General features: G+C 45.3%; 1 protein-coding gene across 3 annotated transcripts in view; it reads right to left on the reverse strand.

Annotated features, from left to right (window-relative positions):
* TSNARE1 (t-SNARE domain containing 1) overlaps positions 1–26,141 on the reverse strand; it is a 143,423-nt gene that overhangs the window by 56,245 nt on the left and 61,037 nt on the right. For all 3 annotated transcript variants that reach the window (XM_053466304.1, XM_053466302.1, XM_053466303.1), the window contains 3 exons: positions 17,633–17,788; positions 5,548–5,620; positions 666–748 (listed from right to left, as the gene is read on the reverse strand). In XM_053466304.1, coding sequence (XP_053322279.1) covers positions 666–748; positions 5,548–5,620; positions 17,633–17,788 — 312 coding nt within the window. The remainder of the gene's footprint in view (positions 1–665; positions 749–5,547; positions 5,621–17,632; positions 17,789–26,141) is intronic.

The following is a 26,141-nucleotide window of genomic DNA, read 5'->3' on the forward strand; positions in this document are numbered from 1 at the left end:
AAATATTGGAACAACTCCCCCCATTCGCTACAACTTTTTTGGCAATCTTAAGGGATCCTTGAATAGCGTTCTGGGAGACCCATAGAGCATACATTAAATACTCTCCTGGGAGCCCCATAGAGCATACATTAAATACTCTCCTGGGAGCCCCATAGAGCATACATTAAATACTCTCCTGGGAGCCCCATAGAGCATACATTTATCTCTCTCTCCTTGTAAAACCTTTCTTTACTCCTAATAATATCTCTTGTGCTGTTCCAACAAACCTCAACTCCTAAGGTTTCACCCCATATTCAGAAGAACCCCCACCTCCCAGGCTTACCGACCCTTTCTAAACTTACACCGGCCCCCGAAACTACTTACCTTCACCCAAATATCTTCAGGCTGCCTGAATGGAACGCAACATGTGACAAGTTTGGCATTTTACACGATACCACCTACATAGACTGCCTGTGCGTCTCTAAACAGGTTCAACGTATCAGATTTATACAACGAGAGCTTTCCACATAACGGACGGTGACAAAAACTTCTCAGCCAACAATAATTAGAAGCCTGCAATTTATGGTGGGAAACCCACATAGAAAAATCCTCCTGCCATCTTGGATTAAAAAATGGTTTCCCTTTCTGATAAACAGAACACCAGCCTTAAGGCAGCTTTTACTTACTTGGTGCTGGCCAGCCCTGGCCAGCTGGCGGTTTGCAGATTCTATGTTGGAAGACGCGCTCTCGATGTTGGCTTCAATGCTGTCTGCGATTAGATAGAGCGCAGTGTTAATGCCGGACGTCTAAACGGGGAAATCTCTTTTTTAAAAAGTCATCTTCTCTGGGTTACTCTAAAATAAAGGCTTCCACTTTTTGTCAACCATCTAAATTAACTGGGAGATGTTTGTTGTAAACGGGGACAAGTGATATCTGTGGCAAAAAGTGGCACCGTTAGTATTATCCAATCGGTTTTCCTCCCTTTATTCTTACCCCAGCCTTACAAAGGTTAAAACTAGAGGGGAGTGATAACTTATTGGGGAGGAATAATAATGCAGATCCTGAGACCAGGAAGAGAAGATGACTGCTTACACATTAGACGGGTTTCTAATAAATTGGCAAGAAATTTGTCTTAAAGTATGACATGATCTTCATCTAAGTTCCAATAATGAACACAATCAGTTTGTAACTAATAACACGCATTATTGTATGGTTCTCGTCCCTATTGATTACATCTCAAACATTCACAGTGAGGGTTGGGAGAAAGTACGCGAATCCCCAGGCTGATGACTTCAACAAAAGATAATTATAGATTTGCGTAAAACCGGAAGGGGTTAAAAGTAATCTCAAAGAGTTTCATCAGTCCGCACTTGTGAATAAATGGAGGTGATTTAGTACTGGGGCTCCTCTCCCTAGAAGAGGACACCCAGCAGAGATGATTCCAAGGATAAGATGCAAAATGCGCAATGAGGTAAAAAAGAACCCCAGAGTAACAGCTTAAGGCTCGACGGAGTCATTGAAAGTCGTTAACATCCCTGTCTGAGGCTACCATCCGCAAAACACTGAACAGCCACGGAGTCCACGGCCGGACACCACAGAGGGAGCTGCTGCCGCTGCTCTACAATTTAACATCAATGTTTGCCGAAGAGCATCTTGTCGCTCCACAACGCTACAGAGATGAATTCCCAAGTTTATCAGCGAATCCTACAGGATAATCGTCCAGCAGCTGAAGCTCCGTAGAAGTTGGGTGATGCAGCCGGACAACGACCCCGAAGATCAAAGGAAATCTGCTACAGAACGGCTTAAAAAAAGAAAATCCGCCTTTTGGGGCGACCCGGACAGAGCCCAGACCTTTACCCATTAGACACGCTACGGAATGACCTCGAGAGCCGTTCCCACCAGTCGTCCCAGGAACATGGCCGAGTTTAAGCAGATCTGTAAGGAAGAACGGTCCGAAATCCCCCCTGAACGCTGCGCGGGTCGGATCCGCAGCTACCGGAATCGCTCGTTGGCGGTTATTGCTGCCAAAGGAGGTTCGGCCGGTGATTAAACCCAAGAGTTCGCTTACTTTCTCCACCCGCAGCGCGACCGTCTAACGTGTGCGATACAGACACGAGCGATCGTCAGTGTCTGCGTGTTATTCAGGGCCGGACTGGCCCACCGGGATACCGGGAAATTTCCCGGTGGGCCGGAAGGTCCGTGGGCTGGGCGGCCAGCAGACTTACCCTGAAGACAGCCGCTGAGCGGCTGCAAATGGCATTCAACGCCTCCCTCGGTGCCAGGGGCGGGCTGGGCAGGGGGCAATTGCTCCCCAGGCTGCCCGAAATCTAATCAAAGCGGCCGCTGGGTGCTGATGCGGCCGGCCAGCCGGCCGGCATCAGCACCCAGCAGCCGTGTGCGATGGCCGCCTAGTGATGGGAGCAGTGTGAGGGGTGAAAGCTCCGCCCCTCGCACTAACCTTTCACCCCTCACGCTGCTCCCATCACTATGCGGCCATCAGATTGCTGGGAATGTAATCTGAACGGCCGGTGCGTGCTGATGCCGCCGGCCGGCTCTGCTTTAATACTTTTTTTTTTACTTTATATGGCGAGCCGATCCAGCTTACCATATAAATAAAAAAAAAAAGTGTTAAAGTAGCTCCGGCCGGCGGCATCAGCACGCACCGGCCGTTCAGATTACATTCCCAGCAGTCTGATGGCTGCATAGTGATGGGAGCAGTGTGAGGTGGAAGCTCCGCCCCCTCGCGCTCAGACTGTTGCAGCACCGGATGTCAGGTCAGTGGCATCCTGGCTGTCAGCATAGAGGAGAACAGTGTGCAGCTACCAGGAAGTCAAGAGAAGTAGAAGGTGAGTAAAATGATGTATTTTTTCTACTGTATTATGTGTTTTGTATTTGTTAAAAACAAAAAAAATCGGCGTGTGTGTATGTAAGCGTGTCCCCCTATATGCCACTCTGCCTCCAGAAATGCCTTATATCCCCCTATATGCCACTCTGTCCCATGATATGCCTTTTAACCCCCTATATGTCAGAGTTGCATATAGGGGTATAAGGCATTTCTGGATGCAGAGTGACATATAGGGGGTTAAAAGGTATATCATGGGACAGAGAAATGCCTTATACCCCCCTATATGCCACTCTGTCCCATGATATGCCTTTTAACCCCCTATATGGCAGAGTGGCATATAGGGGGTTAGAAGGCATATCATGGGACAGAGTGGCATATATTATTTTTTTATTTAATATGGCAAGCTGGATCGGCTTGCCATATAAAGTAAACAAAAATGTCCCATGATATGCCTTTTAACCTCCTATATGGCAGAGTGGCATATAGGGGTTAGAAGGCATATCATGGGACAGAGTGGCATATAGGAGGGTTGAGGCATATCAGGGAGGCAGAGTGGCATATAGGGGGGTATAAGGCTTTTCTGGAGGCAGAGTGCCCCATGATATGCCTTTTAACCCCCTTTATGCTACTCTGCCTCCAGAAATGCCTAATACCCCCCTATATGCCACTCTGTCCCATGATATGCCTTATATAAGGCATTTCTGGATGCAGAGTGACATATAAGGGGTCAACGGCATATCTGGAGGCAGAGTGGCATAAAGGGAGTTAAAAGGGATGTCATGGGGCAGAGGAGCATATAGGAGGGTATAAAGCATATTGGGGAGGCAGAGTGGCATATAGGGGGCATAAGCCTTTTCTGTAGGCAGAGTGCCCCATGATATGCCTTTTAACCCCCTTTATGCCACTCTGCCTCCAGAAATGCCTTATACCCCCCTATATGCCACTCTGTCCCATGATATGCCTTTTAACCCCCTATATGGCAGAGTGGCATATAGGGGGTTAGAAGGCATATCATGGGACAGAGTGGCATATAGGGGTATAAGGTATTTCTGGATGCAGAGTGACATATAGGGGGTCAAAAGGCATATCTGGAGGTGGAGTGGCAAAAGGGGGGTTAAAAGGCATATCACGGGGCAGAGGGGCATATAGGAGGGTTGAGGCATATCAGGGAGGCAGAGTGGCATATTAGGGGTATAAGGCATTTCTGGAGGCAGAGTGACATAGGGAGTAAAAGGCATTTCTGGAGGCAGAGTGGCATATAGGGGATTAAAAGGCATATTATGGGGCAGAGTGGCATATAGGAGGGTATAAAGCATATCAGGGAGGCAGAGTGGCATATAGGGGGCATAAGGCTTTTCTGGAGGCAGAGTGCCCCATGATATGCCTTTTAACCCCCTTCATGCCACTCTGCCTCCAGGAATGCCTTATACCCACTATATGCCACTCTGTCCCATGATATGCATTTTAACCCCCTTCATGCCACTCTGCCTCCAGGAATGCCTTATACCCACTATATGCCACTCTGTCCCATGATATGCCTTTTAACCCCCTAAATGGCAGAGTGGCATATAGGAGGTTAGAAGGCATATCATGGGACAGAGTGGCATATAGGGGGTATAAGGCATTTCTGGAGGCGGAGTGGCATATAGGAGGGTATAAAGCATATCAGGGAGGCAGAGTGGCATATAGGGGGCATAAGGCTTTTCTGGAGGCAGAGTGCCCCATGATATGCCTTTTAACCCCCTTCATGCCACTCTGCCTCCAGGAATGCCTTATACCCACTATATGCCACTCTGTCCCATGATATGCATTTTAACCCCCTTCATGCCACTCTGCCTCCAGGAATGCCTTATACCCACTATATGCCACTCTGTCCCATGATATGCCTTTTAACCCCCTAAATGGCAGAGTGGCATATAGGAGGTTAGAAGGCATATCAGGGGGGCAGAGTGGCAAGCCTGGGGGCAGAGGTGCATAACTCGGGGGTAGGTTGTCAAATGAAAGGAAATAAAAACCAAACATGTCTCAATCATAGCTTTTATTAAATATGGAAAAAATAGTCTACATGAATTAATAAAGAAACAAAAGTTTCTTACCAGAATATCGTGAAGAATAATGTGATCACTGTTTTGTTCCACTGAATAAAATGGAACTCTTTCATCTAAAAATGTTCGCAGTAGTAAATGTTTTGATCCCATTCTGTGTAATGTATTTCATTTATTAGGGCCTTTTAACACTTTTGCTTTCTGGCATTTTAATACAAATAATGAGATAAAAAGAATGGCACATAGTGTGACTCGGGTGTGTATAAGGGGTGCGTGTGGGTATAAGAGCTTCACCGTGAGATAAACTATATGGGGCTGGTCTCCAAATTTTTCCAGGGCTGCTTTTCAGTCCCAGTCCGGCCCTGGTGTTATTAGCTGAAGCGCGTTGTGTTTGTCGATACCGGTGACTTAGATGTAGATCGGATCGCATTTTATGCAGAAAACCCGCTAATTCCAGAGGGTTCCTTAACTTTTTTTTTCTTGCCACTGTGCATGCACTGCCTATGTTCCCGTTATAAATGTAGGTTTATTTAATGTATAGAAGTGTAGAATTTGGTGAAATGTGACAGATTTCCGACATTAAACGCAAGCTTCGTCTTATATAACGAGGTGACAGAAAGACGTATATTTTTCTGCACAGCCCGCAGACACCGCAGGGTTCCCCGCGCCTTCACCTACCTATAGAATCTCCTTGGTCGTAGACGATGGATGACAAGTCCTTCACTATCTGGTTCACATCAATCATGTCGCTCTGGAAAGGAAAAAGAAATAAAAAAATATTAAAATATATAAATAAATATTAACAGCGGAACTCACGGAAACGGAACGTTCGCAGAACACTGGGATTCTGCGATATTTTGGTCAATTTTTACAATTCTAATAAACATGAAACAAGCAATAGTGTGGATAAAAATAATAATAACACGGCACAACTTTTTGACCCTTTAAAGGCATGAAAATAAACAAAAACAAAAAAAGAGGGGAAAAAAAGGTTTTTTTCAAATCGAAATTCCCCCGTCAGGTAGAGATTACACGGTGTGTGACGTCACCGGACCCAATCAGTAAATATTTTAATGTCGAGTTACTTTAACCGGTAAAGTCTTTCCACATACATCCCAAACACTGAGGACCAAAGGCTGCGGCGAGACGCACAACAAGACACGAGGGGGTCGCTAGAGACGCCGATACCAGGTTATAGCTAATTTGAACCTCATTAATCAATTCAAAGTGGGGTTTCGCTGTAATAATCAGGAATTTAAGACAAAACTTTGCTCAGAGGGGCCTGTCTAAAAACTACAGACGGCCAACTCTTTATAATTATGGTGCCAGGATGGCCCACATGACCTTGGGCAAAGAATCTTATAAGGCTCGCCGGCCGCGCTCATTGGTTACCCAGGGTGACCGTTCTCTAAGATTATAAAATGTCGAGACGCTTTGGGACGCGGGGTCGGGGAAAAAGCACAGAGAATTCAGACTCGAAAGATCACGTTTTTGGTTTTGTCTCCGCAGCCGCACGAGGCTGCCTCCAGCTAACGAGGGCCAACTAGATTTACCAGAAAACATTCAAAATAAGGGAACAAGAGGCGGCTCGGCTCCCGCGGTGTAACCAGAGGGCGGGATTCTAACGCAGATATTGCTTTAACCGGATGACACCATTACATCGCTTTAGTGACAAATCTCATTTAAAAGGGCAGCGTCTGCCTGTAGTTTTTGCCCCGTAATATAATGTTTTCAGGCAGCTGCATATCAGCCGTTTGTATCTGATCCCCGATCTACTAAACCCCCCGACTCCTTATCATACTGCCTGTGGGGAACAATAGAATGGATTGGTCTTAATCACCCAGCCGGACACTCTGATTAATACAAGTCTATGGAGGAACGGACTTCATTAGCATCGCCATAAAGAATCCCAGAATTAATTCAGGGTCAGCATGTAAAGATCGCGCATGGACAAGAAGTATCTCCAAGGTTCTTCTGGAGACATTATTAAGGCTAGTCCTGGAGAATCCATTGGGGACGAATGAACATTCCGGAACCATCTAGTCGCCAATTTCTCCTGCTGTAAAGACTCAAACCTTAATCAGGAGCCGTATGTCTATCCCATGCATGTTTACATTTCCTCACTCTATCAGCCTCTACCACCTCTGCTGGTTCACACATATTTATATATATATATATATATATTTGTTTTTTTTTCTATTTTTTTTTTATTATTATTTCCTTCCATATAAAAGATCCCCAGATAAAGTGTAAATTATGTAAAGTTATGTAAAAGTTGTCTATAGCAAAACTATCCAAATTCACAGCAGTCATAAAAAAAAAAATCAGCCAAATTTAAGGCAATAAAAAATGTCATTTAAATGCAGAAAAAAACAACTAAAATTCTAATAATCAAAATACATATAATACAACAATCAACCTTTCGATAGTTCAGCTTCTCTCCCGTCAATCCTGATATATTAGTAAGAACATGCGTTTTTTGTTTTTTTACCAAAACCCCAGAAAATCTTCATTTCCATGAATCCCTGGTGATTTTTCCAGTGACTTCGTATCAGTTTTCTCGTTTTCTTGATATATTCTGTGTTGTGTTTACAATCTGTACCGTTTATGTTCTTGTCTATAAATCTGTCCCAAGTGCCATTTGCATCTGTTGTAAAATAATCGCACGGTCTATAAGAGCCTATAAAATAGTCGACGCGCAGCCCTGCCATAAAGCGCCGTCCTCAGATATGACGCCGAAAAACATTTCCTGACAGCTGCCATTTAACGGACTGCCAGAGGGGTTAACAGATGCATTTCGACTTTTTTTTAACATCGATAAATCTCTCTTTGTTTATAATCCAAAATTTTCCTATAAAAGAAAAAGAAAATTGTGAAAAACTTGCTTCTATAAAATGCTCGGCAAATTCTAGCCACCTGTGGCTTGTTCTGCATACGAAACATACGACTGGGGTGAAAAAAAATAATAATAGCCTGGCACAGTTGGGGTATTTAACGTTTTTAATGTCAGAAATTGCTTACATACAGTTTTTTTTTTCTTTTACAATAATTTTCATGTGAGAATTTAGATGCTTTGGCTAAATTTTTAGTAGATGTCCTCTTGGTTTGATTCCAATCTTTGTGACGTTCTCATAAAATGTTACCCAATACCCCCAGGGAAGCCTTACATGGGGCAACGCTGTATCGGTCATAGGAGAAAACGCCCCAGGTTTAGGAAGCCCGATTTGGAAAATCATGTGGTTTAGGAATTTTCTCTGGGATTATAGACCTAACAAGGATTCTAAAAGGTAATTCCCTCTCATAGCTGGGGTTGGGAGGAAACTTTTCCTCACGTTTCAAGAATGGCGGAAAGTTTGGAAGAAAACCTTTGTTTTACCAGCCTGTTACCCCACGTTCATCATCATGTTTCTGTCACACATTTGCTGTATGTAAGTTTGATCCAAACTCAAAATTGCTCCAGCATAGCCCAAGACCAGCCTTTACTCCCAGAGTCTACTGGAGCCCAGCATGGCCTTCAGTCTCAGAGTCTAATGGAACCCAAGCTCGGCCTTCAGTCCCAGAGTCTACTGGAGCCCAAGCTCGGCCTTCACTCCCAGAATCTACTGGAGCCCAAGCTCGGCCTTCACTCCCAGAGTCTACTGGAGGCCAAGCTCGGCCTTCCCTCCCAGAGTCTACTGGAGGCCAAGCTCGGCCTTCCCTCCCAGAGTCTACTGGAGCCCAAGCTCGGCCTTCACTCCCAGAGTCTACTGGAGCCCAAGCTCGGCCTTCACTCCTAGAGTCTACTGGAGCCCAAGCTCAGTCTTCACTCCCAGAGTCCACTGGAGCCCAAGCTCGGCCTTCACTCCCAGAGTCCACTGGAGTCCAAGCTCAGTCTTCACTCCCAGAGTCCACTGGAGCCCAAGCTCAGTCTTCACTACCAGAGTCCACTGGAGCCCAAGCTTGGCCTTCAGTCCCAGGTCTCCTAAGCGTACAGGAGGCTGCTGTTCAGGGGTATCAAACTCTCTGGAGTTACAGGCGTCTATCAAGTCGGCACATTGGTAAATGTTATTGGTGTTATAAATTAGAATAATTTGTTTTTGATACATGAATATTTCCAGGCAGTCACACAACTCAAAGACAAAACCAAGTCACAGAGGCTCACAGACATGCACTCACATAGACTCCTACAAGAACAGAACTCACACCACTGATAGAGGGACATTCACGCCACGCCACATTTCTCCTGGCCTCAAGTCTCTGTTACCTCTCCCACCCGCTGGCTCGTCATTATCAGAGTGATTGCAGCCTCTAAAGTCCTGCGGCTCCCCAGTAATTCCGCCCATCAGCAGAAACTAGGTACCTCAGAGAGAGCTGGGTGCAGTCCCTGCGCAGACTACGTCATAATGAATCACAGACCTCTTGTTCTGCTGACGAGCAGGATTTCCGGGCATCGGCTCCAACCTTGGAGTTTACCCACAATACATCTCATACTAATACAGAACCCCAGAGAAGTCTGCGCATCAGTATACATTTTGCTGCATTAAAACTGGCCAAACAGCACATTTTACTAAAAGCAAAGTCATTACACGGATATGCGTCCAGGAGGAGGCCGGCACCAGCGTGCAAACCCCCCCATCTCTAACATATTCACTGGTTTTCATTACTGTTGGGGGGGGGGAATCAATATTTTTAGAATAATGTGTCTGCAGTAATTTCACAAATTGCTTATTTTTCCCTCTGCAAATCTAAAAATAAACGAGCTTCTAATTTATGAATCTGATTTACCAGGAAAAGCTCAAAAAAGGGAATATTAAGTACCAGAGATGGAATTAATATTAAAGCTCGTTAACCGCATCCCGTTATAGCCACCGGATAAAAATATCTTATTTCTCGCTTGGAATTTTCCAAGTGACTCCATAGAATCTCGGGGCCGGTTAGATTTCTTTTTGTAGCCAAAAAGTCTTCATTTTCGATACTGGGCATTATTAACTTAAGGAGTTCGCACAAGAGTTCTAACTCCCTGATTTAGGAACAAATTGTGTTTAAATTAAATTGGTTTGACCGATTTTGCAGAATTGAAAAAAACAGAAAAAAAAGTTTGTTTCATTTTTTGTTTTTAAACATTTTTTTTGCAGTATAAAAACCAGCATTTCACTAAAAGCCTTTATAAACATTGTACAGCGCTGCGGAAATAAAATGACATTATTTTATAAATATATTATATCATTTAAATAAAAAATTATTTAGATTAAATATGTATAATATTTTTTATATTATATAAAATTCTATATTCTAAATATTAAATAACCTAACCTATATAATAATTTTTGTATTACATAAAATTCTATATTCTAAATATTACCTAAACTATATAATATTTATATTTTTTACATTATATAAAATTCTATATTCTAAATATTAAAAAACCTAAACTATATATTTACAATATTTTTTTTATATTATATAAAATTCTATATTCTAAATAATAAATAACCTGAACTATATAATATTCATAATATTATTTAATTTATTTTTATACAAATAAAAGGTTAATAATAATAATTGTTGATTAATATAAATACATGCTCTTGTAAACAGGTTTAAAAAAAAAAAAATAAATAAATAAATAGCGAGGTGCGAACGGTTTCCCGGGGCGCTGGCAGCGTAGAAGTTCCTTAAAACAGACGTTTTTGCCGTCGTGAGCAGATTCTTAACCCTTGGTGCATTCTGCCGAGGGAATTTCACGCTGTGACTTCTGCAATTAAAGGCATGGCGGGCGAGGAGCCGCGGACGGCGAGGTGTTATTTTCTGCTTTACGCCCTGTCATTTCCCGTCAGAGTCCGACAGGTTTATGTACCTGCTAACCGCGACCTAGTTGCAGCAATATATGTATTTTTACTTCGCACGGAAAACAGAAGTGGCGCTTATTAAACGCGGCACGGTATTTATAGCCCGGGGATCGGGGGGCTCCCGCACGGACGCGCGCACGCTTAGAAACGCTGCTTTTTGAAACAAAAAATCATTAAAAAAATAAACAAATAAAAATGGTGAAAAGGAAGAGGTGAGGCACAAGAGTATAGAACGAGTCCCTGTCTAGGGATTTAGTCACTAAACGGCGCGTCCATAGAGCAGAATCATACATGTTAGATAGGGCCGTCCAGAACCATTCTCTGACGGCTGACATCCCACCTTGAGCTCAGGCATCTCAATTAAAACATCAATTACATTTTCAGGCAGGGGTAACACATAATTCCCTCTCCCACCCGAACAAGAGACCTCTGAGGTCACGAAGGCTTATATAAATGTAGTTTTTTTTTTCTTTTTACTATGTTTAGTCCTGAGAAATATATCAGTCCGGCCTCACGATACATTCTGGAAGAACGCCGTATAATGAGGGCAGCGAATGAAATCTTCTGCTGTGACACGGCGACCTGCGCGACTGCCACAGCAGATACACCCTACAGGCACATTAAAGCGTTACGTGCGGCCCGCGACGGACGGGTCATACATCACGGCAAACGGCTTTCTGACTTATCGCATAACGTCACTGCATTTGGGTTATGTATTAGTAAAATAAAGAGTGCGTTCGCTGGCAGGCAGGCCGCCCCCCGGGAGCCCCCGCTCTGCGAACGTAATATCGGATTCGTTCAGCTACATCTGATCCAAAGGCTGTTTAACCCCTGAACATGAGTGATTAAAGACACACGTTACAGGGCAGCCTGTCCTTATTAAGGAGAGCTAATTAAAAGGGACACTCCAGCCACCGGACACGCTTTAATGCATACGACAGCTGAGAGAGCTCTTTAACTCTGCATGCACGTGAATGGGGGGATTCTGTGGAAGCCCCTCATACGCATTTGCCCCTTCCCCCGCCCTATATTCTTGGCTTGGTGAATACGGAGGGAGATCCCCCCCTCCCCCATGTGTTTGGGCAGGCAGCTCTCCTATTGATTTCTATGGGTATGTTCTCCTGTCGCCGATTGGTTGTTTCAAGCAGCCAATCAGTTGGGGAGAATTGTCAAACCACAGAGGAGGCAGAGCTGCAGCTTCTCCCTAAAGTAAGTACATTTCTAAAGAATGCCTAAAAAAGGCCGGTATAAAAGACCAATTTTAAATATTAAAGGCACATTAAACGGTTTAACGTTGGCCAAGGCTGGCCTTTTCGACCGATTCAACAGACACAAGATACTACTGCACCCAAGAGCTTACAATCTAAAGGAAGAGCGTTTCTTTTATCCATCACATACCCGCTACGCACCGATTGCCTCTTCACGGCCGGACCGGGTACACTGACCTCAAAAGAGCACAAAATAAAAGATCTCATTTAAAATGATATCGAAATCGATCAAAAATTAATAATAGTTGGCCTTTTGAGCTCCGAGTTTTGGGAACGTTGTAGAGAAAGGAGATATTTTTTCCCTTCGTCTCTCGCTCTTTGCCCTCTCTGCTCTGCGGACGGCGGGGATTTTGTTTGGAGATGGAATTCAATATTCCGCCCGGCTGTAAATCCCACGGCGCGGACACCGGCGGCAGAAAAACGCCCGGCGTCAAACCGAAGCCTTTCCTGTCAACGAAGCCTGAAAGAAGAAGAATGGCGCCAGACTTCATTAGCGGCCGGCTGAGGGCCCGATAGGTGGGAGCGGGACAGAGCGGCAGGAATAAAGCAGCTTCATACCGGGGCAGAAAGAAAGAAAACAAGGATTATCCTGCTGTTTGCGTATTTAGAAAAATAACAGGTTTTATTTACTGTTTTTTATTTATTAAGCCGTTTCCTGCTGTTTCTATACACATTATCGGGGCTTTTAGGGCTGTAGAACCCTGCGATCCCCTCATACCCAGCAAACATTCCGACCTCCTATAACAGACGGGCATCAGGGGAGGAGAGAGGGGCAGCAGGGGTTTGAGAAGCAAAAAAGGACTGGTCAGACTAAATAGGGACACTTGGGGGGTATGCATTAACTATGAGTTATAAAGAACGGTAAAGAGGCGCCGCTGGTCCATACAGATCCCACGCCTGTCCTCGTTCTCCTACGCACTTGGACGTCCGCTTCTCTGTATGTAACGAGACGGATACATAGTTGCAGGAGGTGTAGGAAGCCATCGGTGGAGGTCTGTAGGCTGCACGAGGGCGAGCGTGTCTGAGCGTGTCCTCAGTGTGCCCTCACCGCGTCCTCCTCTTTCCTACGTTCCTCTCCTCGGGCACATCGTCTTCTTCTTCTGCCGATCTGGCGGGTTCTGTTCTGTTCTCTACGGTATCTACAATAACCGTCCGCGGGCACCCGCTCGGTATTTACACGCACGGAGGAGATCTGTGCCCCGACCATCACCTCGGCAGTAGGAGTTTAGGCTAAAACACAAACATTAAACCCCGTTCCGGCAAGAACACGACTGCATGCGCAAACAGCCAGCTGGAGCCCGAAATCTACTGCAATTCCCCAAAGGCAAGGGGGGCCATCTTTGATGCAGCAGAGAGATTTAGGGATATTTTATTGGTGACGCCTTCTAGAATAAATCAATTTTCACCTAAAGTGTCACTTTATCATTTTATAATTACTCACAGTACCGTCAAAGGTTTGGGGTCTCTTAGAAAAGTCCTTGTTTTGTAGTTGTAAACGGCTGATTTTTAATGGAATCTCTTCATAGGCGTAAAGAGGCCCTTTATCACTCCCATCACTCCTGTGCGTTTTTTGTGATTAAACCTTGGGGGGGGATTAAACGGCAGATCTGTTAAAGTTTATCTGCTTTACAAAGCTGAAAGGGTTAATTCCTGTTTTGCCCAAGTAAAACAAAAGCTTTAAAAAGGACGGGGAAGGCATTACTTCAGTGGGCAACATAATTACAAGACGGTGAATGCGATCAAAGCGAGTCTGTGAATGCGATGTGAAGCTGCGTCTAATAACCGAATATCCGCCCTCAGTCTGAGGACCGACCGGGGAAGATCTACGAGGGGCAGCCGCTCAGATTCAGATACCTCACATTGTTGTTGATGTTTGGAAGTATAATCAAGATGGGAAATTAAAGCGGAATCTCCCGCCAACAATGTTATTCCTCGTATCAGATCCAAATATGCTTTTAAAATATTGCGCTGTTTTCTTTTTTAACCCAGTTGTAGTTTTTGCCCCATAATATAATAAATATTATATATAACGCAATACAGCACTGGGGGTTATATTACTGTATACAGCGCTGGGGGTTATATTACTGTATACAGCGCTGGGGGTTATATTACTGTATACAGTGCTGGGGGGTTATATTACTGTATACAGCGCTGGGGGGTTATATTACTGTATACAGCGCTGGGGGGTTATATTACTGTATACAGCGCTGGGGGTTATATTACTGTATACAGCGCTGGGGGGTTATATTACTGTATACAGCGCTGGGGGGTTATATTACTGTATACAGCGCTGGGGGTTATATTACTGTATACAGCGCTGGGGGTTATATTACTGTATACAGCGCTGGGGGTTATATTACTGTATACAGAGCTGGGGGTTATATTACTGTATACAGAGCTGGGGGTTATATTACTGTATACAGAGCTGGGGGTTATATTACTGTATACAGCGCTGGGGGGTTATATTACTGTATACAGCGCTGGGGGGTTATATTACTGTATACAGCGCTGGGGGTTATATTACTGTATACAGCGCTGGGGGGTTATATTACTGTATACAGCGCTGGGGGTTATATTACTGTATACAGCGCTGGGGGGTTATATTACTGTATACAGCGCTGGGGGGTTATATTACTGTATACAGCGCTGGGGGTTATATTACTGTATACAGCGCTGGGGGGTTATATTACTGTGTACAGCGCTGGGGGGTTATATTACTGTATACAGCGCTGGGGGTTATATTACTGTATACAGTGCTGGGGGGTATATTACTGTATACAGCGCTGGGGGGTTATATTACTGTATACAGCGCTGGGGGTTATATTACTGTATACAGCGCTGGGGGGTTATATTACTGTATACAGCGCTGGGGGGTTATATTACTGTATACAGCGCTGGGGGGGTTATATTACTGTATACAGCGCTGGGGGGTTATATTACTGTGTACAGCGCTGGGGGTTATATTACTGTGTACAGCGCTGGGGGTTATATTACTGTATACAGTGCTGGGGGGTATATTACTGTATACAGCGCTGGGGGTTATATTACTGTATACAGCGCTGGGGGGTTATATTACTGTATACAGCGCTGGGGGGTTATATTACTGTATACAGCGCTGGGGGGTTATATTACTGTGTACAGCGCTGGGGGTTATATTACTGTATACAGCGCTGGGGGTTATATTACTGTATACAGTGCTGGGGGTTATATTACTGTATACAGCGCTGGGGGTTATATTACTGTATACAGCGCTGGGGGGTTATATTACTGTATACAGCGCTGGGGGGTTATATTACTGTATACAGTGCTGGGGGGTTATATTACTGTATACAGTGCTGGGGGTTATATTACTGTATACAGCGCTGGGGGGTTATATTACTGTATACAGTGCTGGGGGGTTATATTACTGTATACAGTGCTGGGGGTGTTATATTACTGTATACAGTGCTGGGGGGTTATATTACTGTATACAGCGCTGGGGGGTTATATTACTGTATACAGCGCTGGGGGTTATATTACTGTATACAGCGCTGGGGGTTATATTACTGTATACAGCGCTGGGGGGTTATATTACTGTATACAGCGCTGGGAGGTTATATTACTGTATACAGCGCTGGGAGGTTATATTACTGTATACAGTGCTGGGGGTTATATTACTGTATACAGCGCTGGGGGTTATATTACTGTATACAGCGCTGGGGGTTATATTACTGTATACAGCGCTGGGGGGTTATATTACTGTATACAGCGCTGGGGGGTTATATTACTGTATACAGCGCTGGGGGGTTATATTACTGTATACAGCGTTGGGGGTTATATTACTGTATACAGCGCTGGGGGGTTATATTACTGTATACAGCGCTGGGGGTTATATTACTGTATACAGCGCTGGGGGTTATATTACTGTATACAGCGCTGGGGGTTATATTACTGTATACAGCGCTGGGGGGTTATATTACTGTATACAGCGCTGGGGGGTTATATTACTGTATACAGCGCTGGGGGGTTATATTACTGTATACAGCGCTGGGGGGTTATATTACTGTATACAGCGCTGGGGGTTATATTACTGTATACAGCGCTGGGGGGTTATATTACTGTATACAGCGCTGGGGGTTATATTACTGTATACAGCGCTGGGGGGTTATATTACTGTATACAGCGCTGGGGGTTATATTACTGTATACAGCGCTGGGGGTTATATTACTGTATACAGCGCTGGGGGGTTATATTACTGTATACAGCGCTGGGGGTTATATTACTGTATACAGCGCTGGGGGGTTATATTACTGTATACAGCGCTGGGGGGTTATTACTGTATACAGCGCTGGGGGGTTATATTACTGTATACAGCGCTGGGGGGTTATTACTGTATACAGCGCTGGGGGGTTATATTACTGTATACAGGGCTTAGTTTGAAGGAATTTTGTAATTTCTATTATTAAGTTGGTATTTGTGGAATATAAAGGGTTATTATATATAAACCGTCCGAGTTCCGTTACCATAACCTAGAAACAACGAGCCATTTCCATAGAAGCCTCTAACGCGGCTCGGCTACAAAGTGTCTGGGTGAGAACGGCTGTCAGGGGACTCGATGATTTAATGGCCGCGGACGGCTCGCGCATGCATCATGCAGAGGTGCGCTGTGTGACAGCGCCACGACCCCAGTCTGCCCAAGTCCTTAATTGCCACGATACGGCTCGGAATGAAGATGGATGCCAAGTGACCGACGTAAGAACAGGAGGAACGTGACGTTTACAGCCATAGAGCAGGCGGTGAAAGCGAGGCCGTCGGAAAGTGCTGAGCATGGAGGACGCGGCGCCGATTACCGTTCCCCTGTGTATACACGGCAGATTATATGCATTAGGGTTAGGTCAACGGAGGAGAAATGTTAGAACAAGAGGCCATAATCCAAAACCAGAGGATCAGAGGCTTAGATGTAATGTAAGGAGGTTTAACGTTACTCAGAGGGTGGTAGGTAAGTGGAACAGCGTTCAAGCAGAAGTGGTAGAGGGTAATACAGTGAGGGTATTAAACATGCATGGGATAGACATACGGCTCCTGAATCTAAGATGAGACCAACGACTGATTAAGGTTTGAGTCTTTACAACAGGAGAACCGGGTGACTAGGCGGGGGCCGGATGGGGCCGATCTGCCGGCAGGTTCTGTGTTTCTAGGATAGCCGGAGCTACAGGCTGATGAGGAGGACCTGAAGCTCCTGCACGCAGGCTCCACTTGTTAGACACAGGCTGCCGAGACTATTTTGAGCGTCGTAACCTTGCGGCAGGACCTGGAAACATTGGGAGAGGCGCATGATGGAGCAGCGGGGGGGTCCGGCCGCGAGAAACCCATCTCAGGGGTGCTGCCCCTGTATACCGACACCGTGATCACAAGCTTTAAATATATGTAGGAACATTAATTAACCCCGAACTCTCCTGTGCAGAGTATTTCTCTGGGAGACACTCTGCAGAGCTCCTTGGCTCCACAGACGCGCCCCCTCGCTGCATGCGCTCTCACGCACTACACCCTACACCCCACTTTTTTCATCAAGTGGTCCTCCTGCGCACATCTGAGGAGATCCTGAAAGCCTGCGTGGTCGGAGCGGCTGGGAATGACTGCGCATGAGGACACGAGATGTGAGAACGACGTTGTTGGAGCGCCGCGTACCTCAATCTGTTTCACAGCCTCCTCCTTTTGACGAATGCCGTCCAGATCCTCCTCGTTGATCTCGGAAACACTTTGGCTTTGGTTCTGCCAAACCTCGTCCCCCCCGTTGAATATCTTCTCGTCGTCCGCCATATCTGAGAAGGGCGTGTGGGGACTCTGGGGAGGAATTAACAGAGAGTGAGTCAAAATATCTATCTACGTGATGAAGTAGTATCTTCACAGTGTTTATTCTTTGATAACAATAAATAATACTAGATATCACAATAATACACAATAATAATAAAATCTATATTCTTATTGTCTAAAAATAATATTAATAACAATAATAACAATTAATGTATATTATTCTTATTATTCTTACTATACTTAACAACAACAAGAACAAGAATACACAATAATATTAATACTACTGCTACTAATCCTAATAATATACCATAATACTAATATAGCATAACAAGAATAATAATAACAATCATTTATTATATTATCTCTCCTATGTGTATATTGGATTTAAACACACAGTTATTTCTTTTTATTATCACATAATGCATATAAAACCTGATATTTTGGGCGTTATACAGGGGTTCACAGCTGCATATTTGCGATATTTGTGCTGTTCTTGTAGCATAGAAGATCTCAGCGTTCATGTGGATCTTCCATAATCCCTGAACCCAATGGATCTTTATAGTGAATAGACTACACTTTATAGTATCCCATCAGCATTTTAACTTCTTATTCTATGCATCTGCAGGATTATTCCTCCCCGTTAGGTTACCGCTCTCCCGTTTGTAAGTAGCTGATTGGCTCAGGCAGCCTTTATAAGGGTGGGGTTGGGGGGGGGGATTTTCAGGCCGGATTGGATAACGCTGACCCTGCCACGCTCACAGATCCCAGCATTCAAACCTTTAAACCAAGTATCTCAGCCGAGGGATATTACGCGCTATCCTTTTTTTTTTTTTTTTTTTTTTAACCCCGGTTGTAGTTTTTTGCCCCGTAATATTTTTTTTAGGCAGCTGCATATCAGCTGTTTGTTTGCGTTCTCACTCTGTTATCCGATCCCTGATCTACTAAACACCCCGACTCCTTATCATGCTGCCTGCGGGAAACAATAGAATGACTCAGTCTTAATCACCCAGTTGGACACTGAGTAATGAAAGTCTATGGAGGAAGGGACTTCATTAGCATCGCCATAAAGCATCAGCTCAGTGTGGTGTTTGAGCCGGGAAAGTCCCCCAAATATCACATGACTGATAATGTGTGATAGTGTATGGAGGGTAATGTACCTGTGACGCTTTTTGAAGTCAAAGTGAAAGGTAATCGAGTTTCTTGGTAACTTTTGTAGAATGTGGAGTCGTTACGGAAGAAGGAGGCTCTTTGAAGGTAACATTTCAAGGACAGGTTGCGTGCGTTATCAGCTTCCTATTTCCGTTGCCTCTTAAATGGATTAACGCGGAGTCTCTTAATCCGCACCTCTTTGTGAATGAATGAATGAATGAATGAACTGACAGTCTCTCCTGAGGTGGGACCTGAGGAGGCTACGGCTAATGCGGGTCCCAGAGCCAGGAACAGCGATAACGGCCTCCCCTCCGTCCTGTGCGGATTACCAGGCGGGAGTTTAATTAGTAAATTAGAGAGATGCCCTTATAACAATACGGTGCCAGGCGGGTGCTTATCTGCGCTACGAGCCAGGTGTGCATCCGTATACCGGGCTTTAGAGACGCGGAGTCCAGCAACTCGGTTAATTAAAGGCGTATTTTGGGCCGGAGGGACAGGAGCTCTGCGTGGATTAACGGCTAGAAAGTCCCTGCTGAGTTCATTGTTAATGACTATGAATGAGCAGCGTTGGACCCCGCGTTCCCTGCGCATGTATATATATATATATATAATATTCCTCTGCAGCAGGAGGTCTCGCTCCGGAACCCTGAATGTGGTTCCCAGTTTTTCTTAAACTTTTATCCTTTTATGTCGGCAGCTCCTTGTTATTTTAGGATCCCTGTCACCAACTACCTAACAAATACTAACGTCAGAATAACCAAAAAATGCTTCTATGAAAAGAATAACCCCTTTATTACTCAGAATGGAGCTAATAACCCATAATTTACCTCCCCCAGCACTCCATACAGCGATATATCCCCCCCAGGACGGTATGCAGCGACATATCCCCCCCAGGACGGTACATAGTAAACTGTAGGGCGCTGCAGTCCGGCTTCTATGACGGAGCGCCAGCGTCACATGACCTTCCGGTGCTCATTCATAGAAGCCCCGGGGGAAGTGCCAGCAGCAGCGGAGGTTCTCTGTGTGCATCACGCAGACCTTCACCGGCTGCTCCCACTACACACCAAGGAATCTGAAGCACCGGGACAAGTCTAGGGAAGCACTGGTAAGTCGGGGGAGGGTAAGAGTGGCATAAGGGGGGGTATAAGGCATATCTGGGGTGAGATGCGCATAACTGGGGGTGGGTTGGCAAATAAAAGGAAATAAAAACAAAAAAATGCATTTTTCTCAATCAGTTTTTATTAAATATGAAAAAAATCGTTTACATGTGAATTTCTCCTATAGGGTCGTCTTATATTCAGGCTTTTGTTCCCTAAGGTAATATTCAAATTTTGCGGGGTCGTCTTATAATCGAGCAAACGCGGTAATAATAATAATAATACATTTTAATGACGACCAGCGGAAATCTCTAAACACATTATTAGAAACCAGCGTCTGATATTCTAGGTCAACGATGGAACTTCAGCGGTGGGAAGCGGACCTCGTGGTGTCGCTGCCGAGTTACCGGCACGGCCTAGAAACATATTCCAGGGATATATATATAAAAAAATTACTATTAGCTTTGCTTGCTTTACTGCAATCTGATTATTAACCCATCGGGGCATTCCACTTGCCAGCCATACATTATAGCCGCTGGGTGACCGCCCAGGGTGCAGAGCTGGCGGAAGTCCTCTCCTACATAACCAAGAACCGGCAGGCAGGAGAGGAGTCGCTTCCGGTGATAGAAAGCCCCGGCTTGGCCCTCGCTCCAAGGTCTGCTCCCATCTATGATTCCCGGAGATCCGGTGCCAGCGATATTTACCCGTCTACGGAGACTATGGGGTCGGATTTATTATTTTATGTGTTTTTGGGGTAATAACCATTGAAACCCCAAAATGGAAAAAAGATAATTGTGTACTTAAACTATTATTATTATTATTCCATTTCTGTTACAGAAGAGCGAGGATTTCACAGACAACAAAGGAAGGGATTCTTTACAGTGAGGGCAGTAAAGGTACGGAATCCACTGCCGAGAGAGGAGGTTCTATCAGATAAACCGGATGCCTCCGAAAAAGGGGTAAAAGCAGAACATACAGGGCTAGAAATGACGGGATAAACAAGAATATTTTAGAGCTTCTTGATCCAAGAAGAAATCTGTCTGCTTTTTGGGGTCACAAATAAGTTTTTGGGGCAAAATTCTGAAAAATACCTTGCCTTCTTCATGGATCAAACGCAGGAAGGATCGGTAGAGGGGGGGGAGATGATGGACTTCGGTCTTTACTCAACATAAATGACTAAGTTACTAAGGTGTTGCAGGAGAAGAGAGCCTTGCTCTTGTGAGCTTGCAATCTATTCCTTCAGAACCGCGTCCTTATCGCGACCCCTAAATACTTCAATTAACAGACGGGAAAAGCGTTTGGTCGAGGGTCCCGATTACTCTGCCGAGGGTCCCGATTACTCTGCCGGGACTCCCGCCGGCCGCCCGCATAGGACTTTCTAACAAACCAAAGAAATGCAAAATGTCATTTTCTTAAAATTTTAAAATGTATCAGAATTTGAAATAAAGAGAGCGTCCGGTCTCTCAATCCGTGAAACTTGGGAATCTTTGACCATTTCTGGCATTTTCCGAGCTGCCTGTAAGCGGAAACGCGAGGATCTGGCCCCGTTTTTGTGGCCGGCGGCTGCGATCCTGCTCCCTGGAGCGCCTGTAATAATTTCCGGGAGAAACGGACGGGTCACAGAGAGCGGGGGAGGGGGGTCTTCAGATGGAATTAGACGTTATCGAGTAATTTCTCCGGGGATTTCTTTTTCTGCGGTAAATCATTTTGCAGGGCTAGGAGTATAAAGGTCTAACGTCATTGGTTAACCCTTTTGGTGCGTCACAGGGCGAAGCTCACGCTGCAACTCGCCCCCACGATGCTATAAAAAGGTTAAGGAATAATATAGCCGAACACGTATGTGTGTTAAAGACGTGGCAGCTACATCAACACGCAACACGCCGGGGGGACAAGTGTCTGCAGAATGGGAATGCTTTTATTATTCCTAATGTAAGGAAGTTTTACTTTAGTGAGGGTGGCAGATAAGTGGAGCAGCCTCCCAGCAGAAGTGGTAGAGGGTAATACAGTGAGGGGTATTAAACATGCATGGGGTAGACATACGGCTCCTGAATCCATACTAGACCGACGAAATCCATGACAAGCAAAATCAGCATTCAACATAAATGCGCCTGAATTTAACAAAATGACTCGAGTGGGACGCCCCTGAAATGTATTATTCCTTCCGGAGTCCTCTTCTTCAGAATAGTGAATATTTTTTGGAACGCGCATTGTGTCCTGAAGTTCCTCGTTGTATTTTAACGTTGTTCAGGGAGCGGTGGGGCTCTGAAGCCGCCGGCATCCACCGCCATGTTCAACGGGTCGTTGGCCAAACACTCTTCGATCGCCATTTATCATTCTGTAATGACGAGGAGGGCTGGTTGAGGTCCTGAGATCACCGACGGGGTGGAGATGTGAAGGAAGCCATGAGAGGTGAGAGCTTGATCGTTGAGGCTGAGGACGCAGGGAAGTCCGAGGTGTCCTTGTGGGGCCACCGGGTTGGGCGCTCATGGCTTGTGTGGTTTTGAATCAGGAATGCCACAGCGGAGACGGGTCCCTGAAGACTTTTTGGTGGGGGATTTGGGTTGATCTTCTGGCTCCCAACATGACCTTTAAGACTTCAGTGGTTCTCCTCTTGGGAGAGTTTGGTTCCAGAAGAAGACTACCATGCCACGGTGTTCTTCCATGGCTTTACAACAGCACGAGTACCCTCATCATCTTCACGATGCGGTTAAGGCACGGCACCTGGGGCTTTTACCTTAACTCACAGACTCTGGTGTCGTTCTGCTGGGTATGGCGGTGAGGCCGGGGGGGGGGGTCCCTGGAAGTGCGCCGGTTACTGAGTATCTGCTCTCGCGCAGGGTTAGGGCAGGAGTCCTATCGGCTTAACGAGGTTTCATTTTTCAGAACTCCTTTAGATTACGGAAAGAGTTACAATCCGGGAAAACACGGCCTGAGGAGTCGTTGGAGATTGTGGGTCGGATTGGTATCCGAGGAGAAGGAGCTCGGTTGCAAAAAGGGTAGATCATGGGAAATAACCCATTATCTATTATTAAATTAACCAGAAAAGAAAGCATAATGAGAATATTTTAACGTCTCAACAGAAAATAATAAAAAAAATGTAAAAAAAAAAAAATTTAATGATTAGATATGGAGAATAAACACAGAAAAAACATCTCTCCCTATGAATAATAATACGATGTTTATTAATTATTATAAACACTTGGGATTAATAATAATAATTTAAATAAAATGTTTATTATAAATATGACACTGTGTTCTTAGTTTTTAATAATAATTTAAATAAAAAGTTTAATAATTATTATAACTATGACATTGTGTTCTTAGTTTTTAATAATAAAAATAATATAATTAAAAATAATAATTATTATAACTATGACATTGTGCTCTTAGTTTTTTGGGGCAAAGTGATCTCTTTTTCGCATTCCAGAAATAATTATACTCTCTCCCTGACTTTTTACACCAGATAATCTTCTGTGCTCTGTCTGGCAAAGACAATCGGTTATTCTTCACATGGCAGGGCTCTGCAGAACCCCAGCCACGCTGCGTTATCAGATCGGTCACTCTCATTCCGCGCGGCTGCTGTAAGTGCGCTCCGTGAAATGGAAAGATATAGAGAATAGAGGCGGAAAACCAAAAGCTCATTTAATTCACTGTTAGAAAAGCCTGCGGCCTGGCCAAGAAAGTCTAGCATTGCATTTAGCTGCAAAACGCAGAAAAAATATACCCGCCGACCCATCACAGGTCATCCGCGCGGTTTCTTTGTAGTGTTAATGAATTATAAAATAGCGATGAATGAAATATCTGCAGGTCAATCCTCAAGAAAATCACATCTGTAACTACCAGCTGGAATTCACTCTAATATTAAAGGGAGGTACCAGTACCCGACAAACTGCGCGCTGGGGGATTGCGTTGGCCCAAACAGGAAGTCGCCATCCACTTCCTGTTCTCTCCCCACATTGTTTTAGCGGACGGCGCAGGAGCCTCTAGCGCCAAAGATTGTTTCCCGACGCGCAGGTCCCTCCGTAACGCTATTATCACAGATATCTCACGGCGAGGATGCAAAGTAGAGCTGAAACAACGAATCGATAAAATCGATAATAATCGATAACGGAAATCATCGATAACGATTTCCGTTATCGATTAATCGAGTGATCAATTCGTTGTTGGAGCACTCGGCTCCTTTTACTTACCTCCGCGAGCGTTCCCCGCTTCTGCTACACGTTCTGCAGTCTCCGCCTTCTAGCTACGTGACGGATGTGACGCGTTCCGGAGGTAAGTATTCTTCATGTCTATGTGCACGGATCGCACAGAGCCACTCGCACAGAGCGAATCGCTCTGTGCGAATGGAGCCACTCGCACAGAGCGGTTCGCTCTGTGCGAGTGGCTCCACTCGCACAGAGCGGTTCGCTCTGTGCGAGTGGCTCCACTCGCACAGAGCGGTTCGCTCTGTGCGAGTGGCTCCACTCGCACAGAGCGGTTCGCTCTGTGCGAGTGGCTCCATTCGCACAGAGCGGTTCGCTCTGTGCGAGTGGCTCCATTCGCACAGAGCGGTTCGCTCTGTGCGAGTGGCTCCATTCGCACAGAGCGGTTCGCTCTGTGCGAGTGGCTCCATTCGCACAGAGCGGTTCGTGAGTGTGGGTGCAGGGCAGAGTGGGGGTGCAGGGCAGAGTGGGGGTGGGGGTGCAGGGCAGAGTGGGGGTGGGGGGTGCAGGGCAGGAGACTGGGTGCAGGGCAGAGTGGGGGTGGGGATGCAGGGTGTGAGTGTGGGTGCAGAGCAGAGTGGGAGACTGGGTGCAGGGCAGAGTGGGGGTGGGGATGCAGGGCAGGGTGTGAGTGTGGGTGCAGGGCAGAGTGGGTGCAGGGCAGAGTGTGAGTGTGGGGGCAGGGCAGAATGTGGGGGCAGGGCTGGGTGCAGGGCAGAGTTAGAGACTGGGTGCAGGGGCACAGTGCAAAGTGCTGGGTGCAAAGTGCCAGTGCTGGGTGCAAAGTGCCAGGGCTGGGTGCAAAGTGCTGGGTGCAAAGTGCCAGGGCTGGGTGCAAAGTGCAAAGTGCTGGTGCAAAGTGCTGAATGCTGGGTGCAAAGTGCTGGATGCAAAGTGCCAGGGCTGGGGCAAAGTGCTGGGTGCAAAGTGCTGGGTGCAAAGTGCTGGGTGCAAAGTGCCAGGGCTGGGTGCAAAGTGCTGGGTGCAAAGTGCTGGGTGCAAAGTGCTGGGTGCAAAGTGCAAAGTGCTGGGGCAAAGTTTCTTGAACAGTAATAGTCCACCTCTTTTCAGAATGTTTGGGGTTATTTTGTTTCATAAATATTGTGTTTGGGTTCTTGTACTTTGAAAATATTGTTTTTTATTACATCATAACAAAATAAGAATGTTAATGTAAATTTTAAGTTGTTTTTTAACATCCAGTTCATTAAATTCTTTTAAATAAACGAAAAATTTGCATATTGTTTTTTTTTATCCGATTAATCGATTAATCGAAAAAATAATCGGCCGATTAATCGATTATTAAAATAATCGTTAGTTGCAGCCCTAATGCAAAGTAAGACTTAACATGCAGAATGTATGTGAACTTAGAAAAGTATAATATAGATCCCAAGAACAGGAAGTTAAGATGGCTCTACCACTTCTGCAGGGAGCCTGTTCTACGTATCTAATACCCTCTCAGTAATGTTCTTAGTTGTCGATTATAACATTTTGTTCTTTGAAATAAACTTCCCCCTCCTGTAATCTTAAACCTCTATCGCTCTCAATATTTTATATACACATACTGTATATATATATATTTACTGTACAGGAGATCCCCACGGTCTCTCTCTCACAATCCTTCCTAATATCTCCCAAGGTCGCGGAGCAGAGCGCGCCGTAATCTGATTACAAGCGTCACGCGGGACGGCCGCTCTCTTTTGTCTCAATGAGATTTCTTCGCACACTCTAAAATATTAAACGTTATAGAAAGTCATGGTTTTCTCCGCCCTCCTCACACAAGGTGACACTTCGGATAAAACGTTCCATCTGCTGCTTTTACAGCGACGGCCCCTTATCCCGGCGGAGGGCCACGCGCAGACAGACGCGAGCGTGCTCGGCTCCGTAAGCAGCTTTGGTTGGGTTCGAACATCTTTATTGCGAGTTAAGACACAAAAT

The sequence above is a fragment of the Spea bombifrons genome, chromosome 5, assembly GCF_027358695.1.
Source record: "Spea bombifrons isolate aSpeBom1 chromosome 5, aSpeBom1.2.pri, whole genome shotgun sequence".
Classification (NCBI taxonomy): domain Eukaryota; kingdom Metazoa; phylum Chordata; class Amphibia; order Anura; family Pelobatidae; genus Spea; species Spea bombifrons.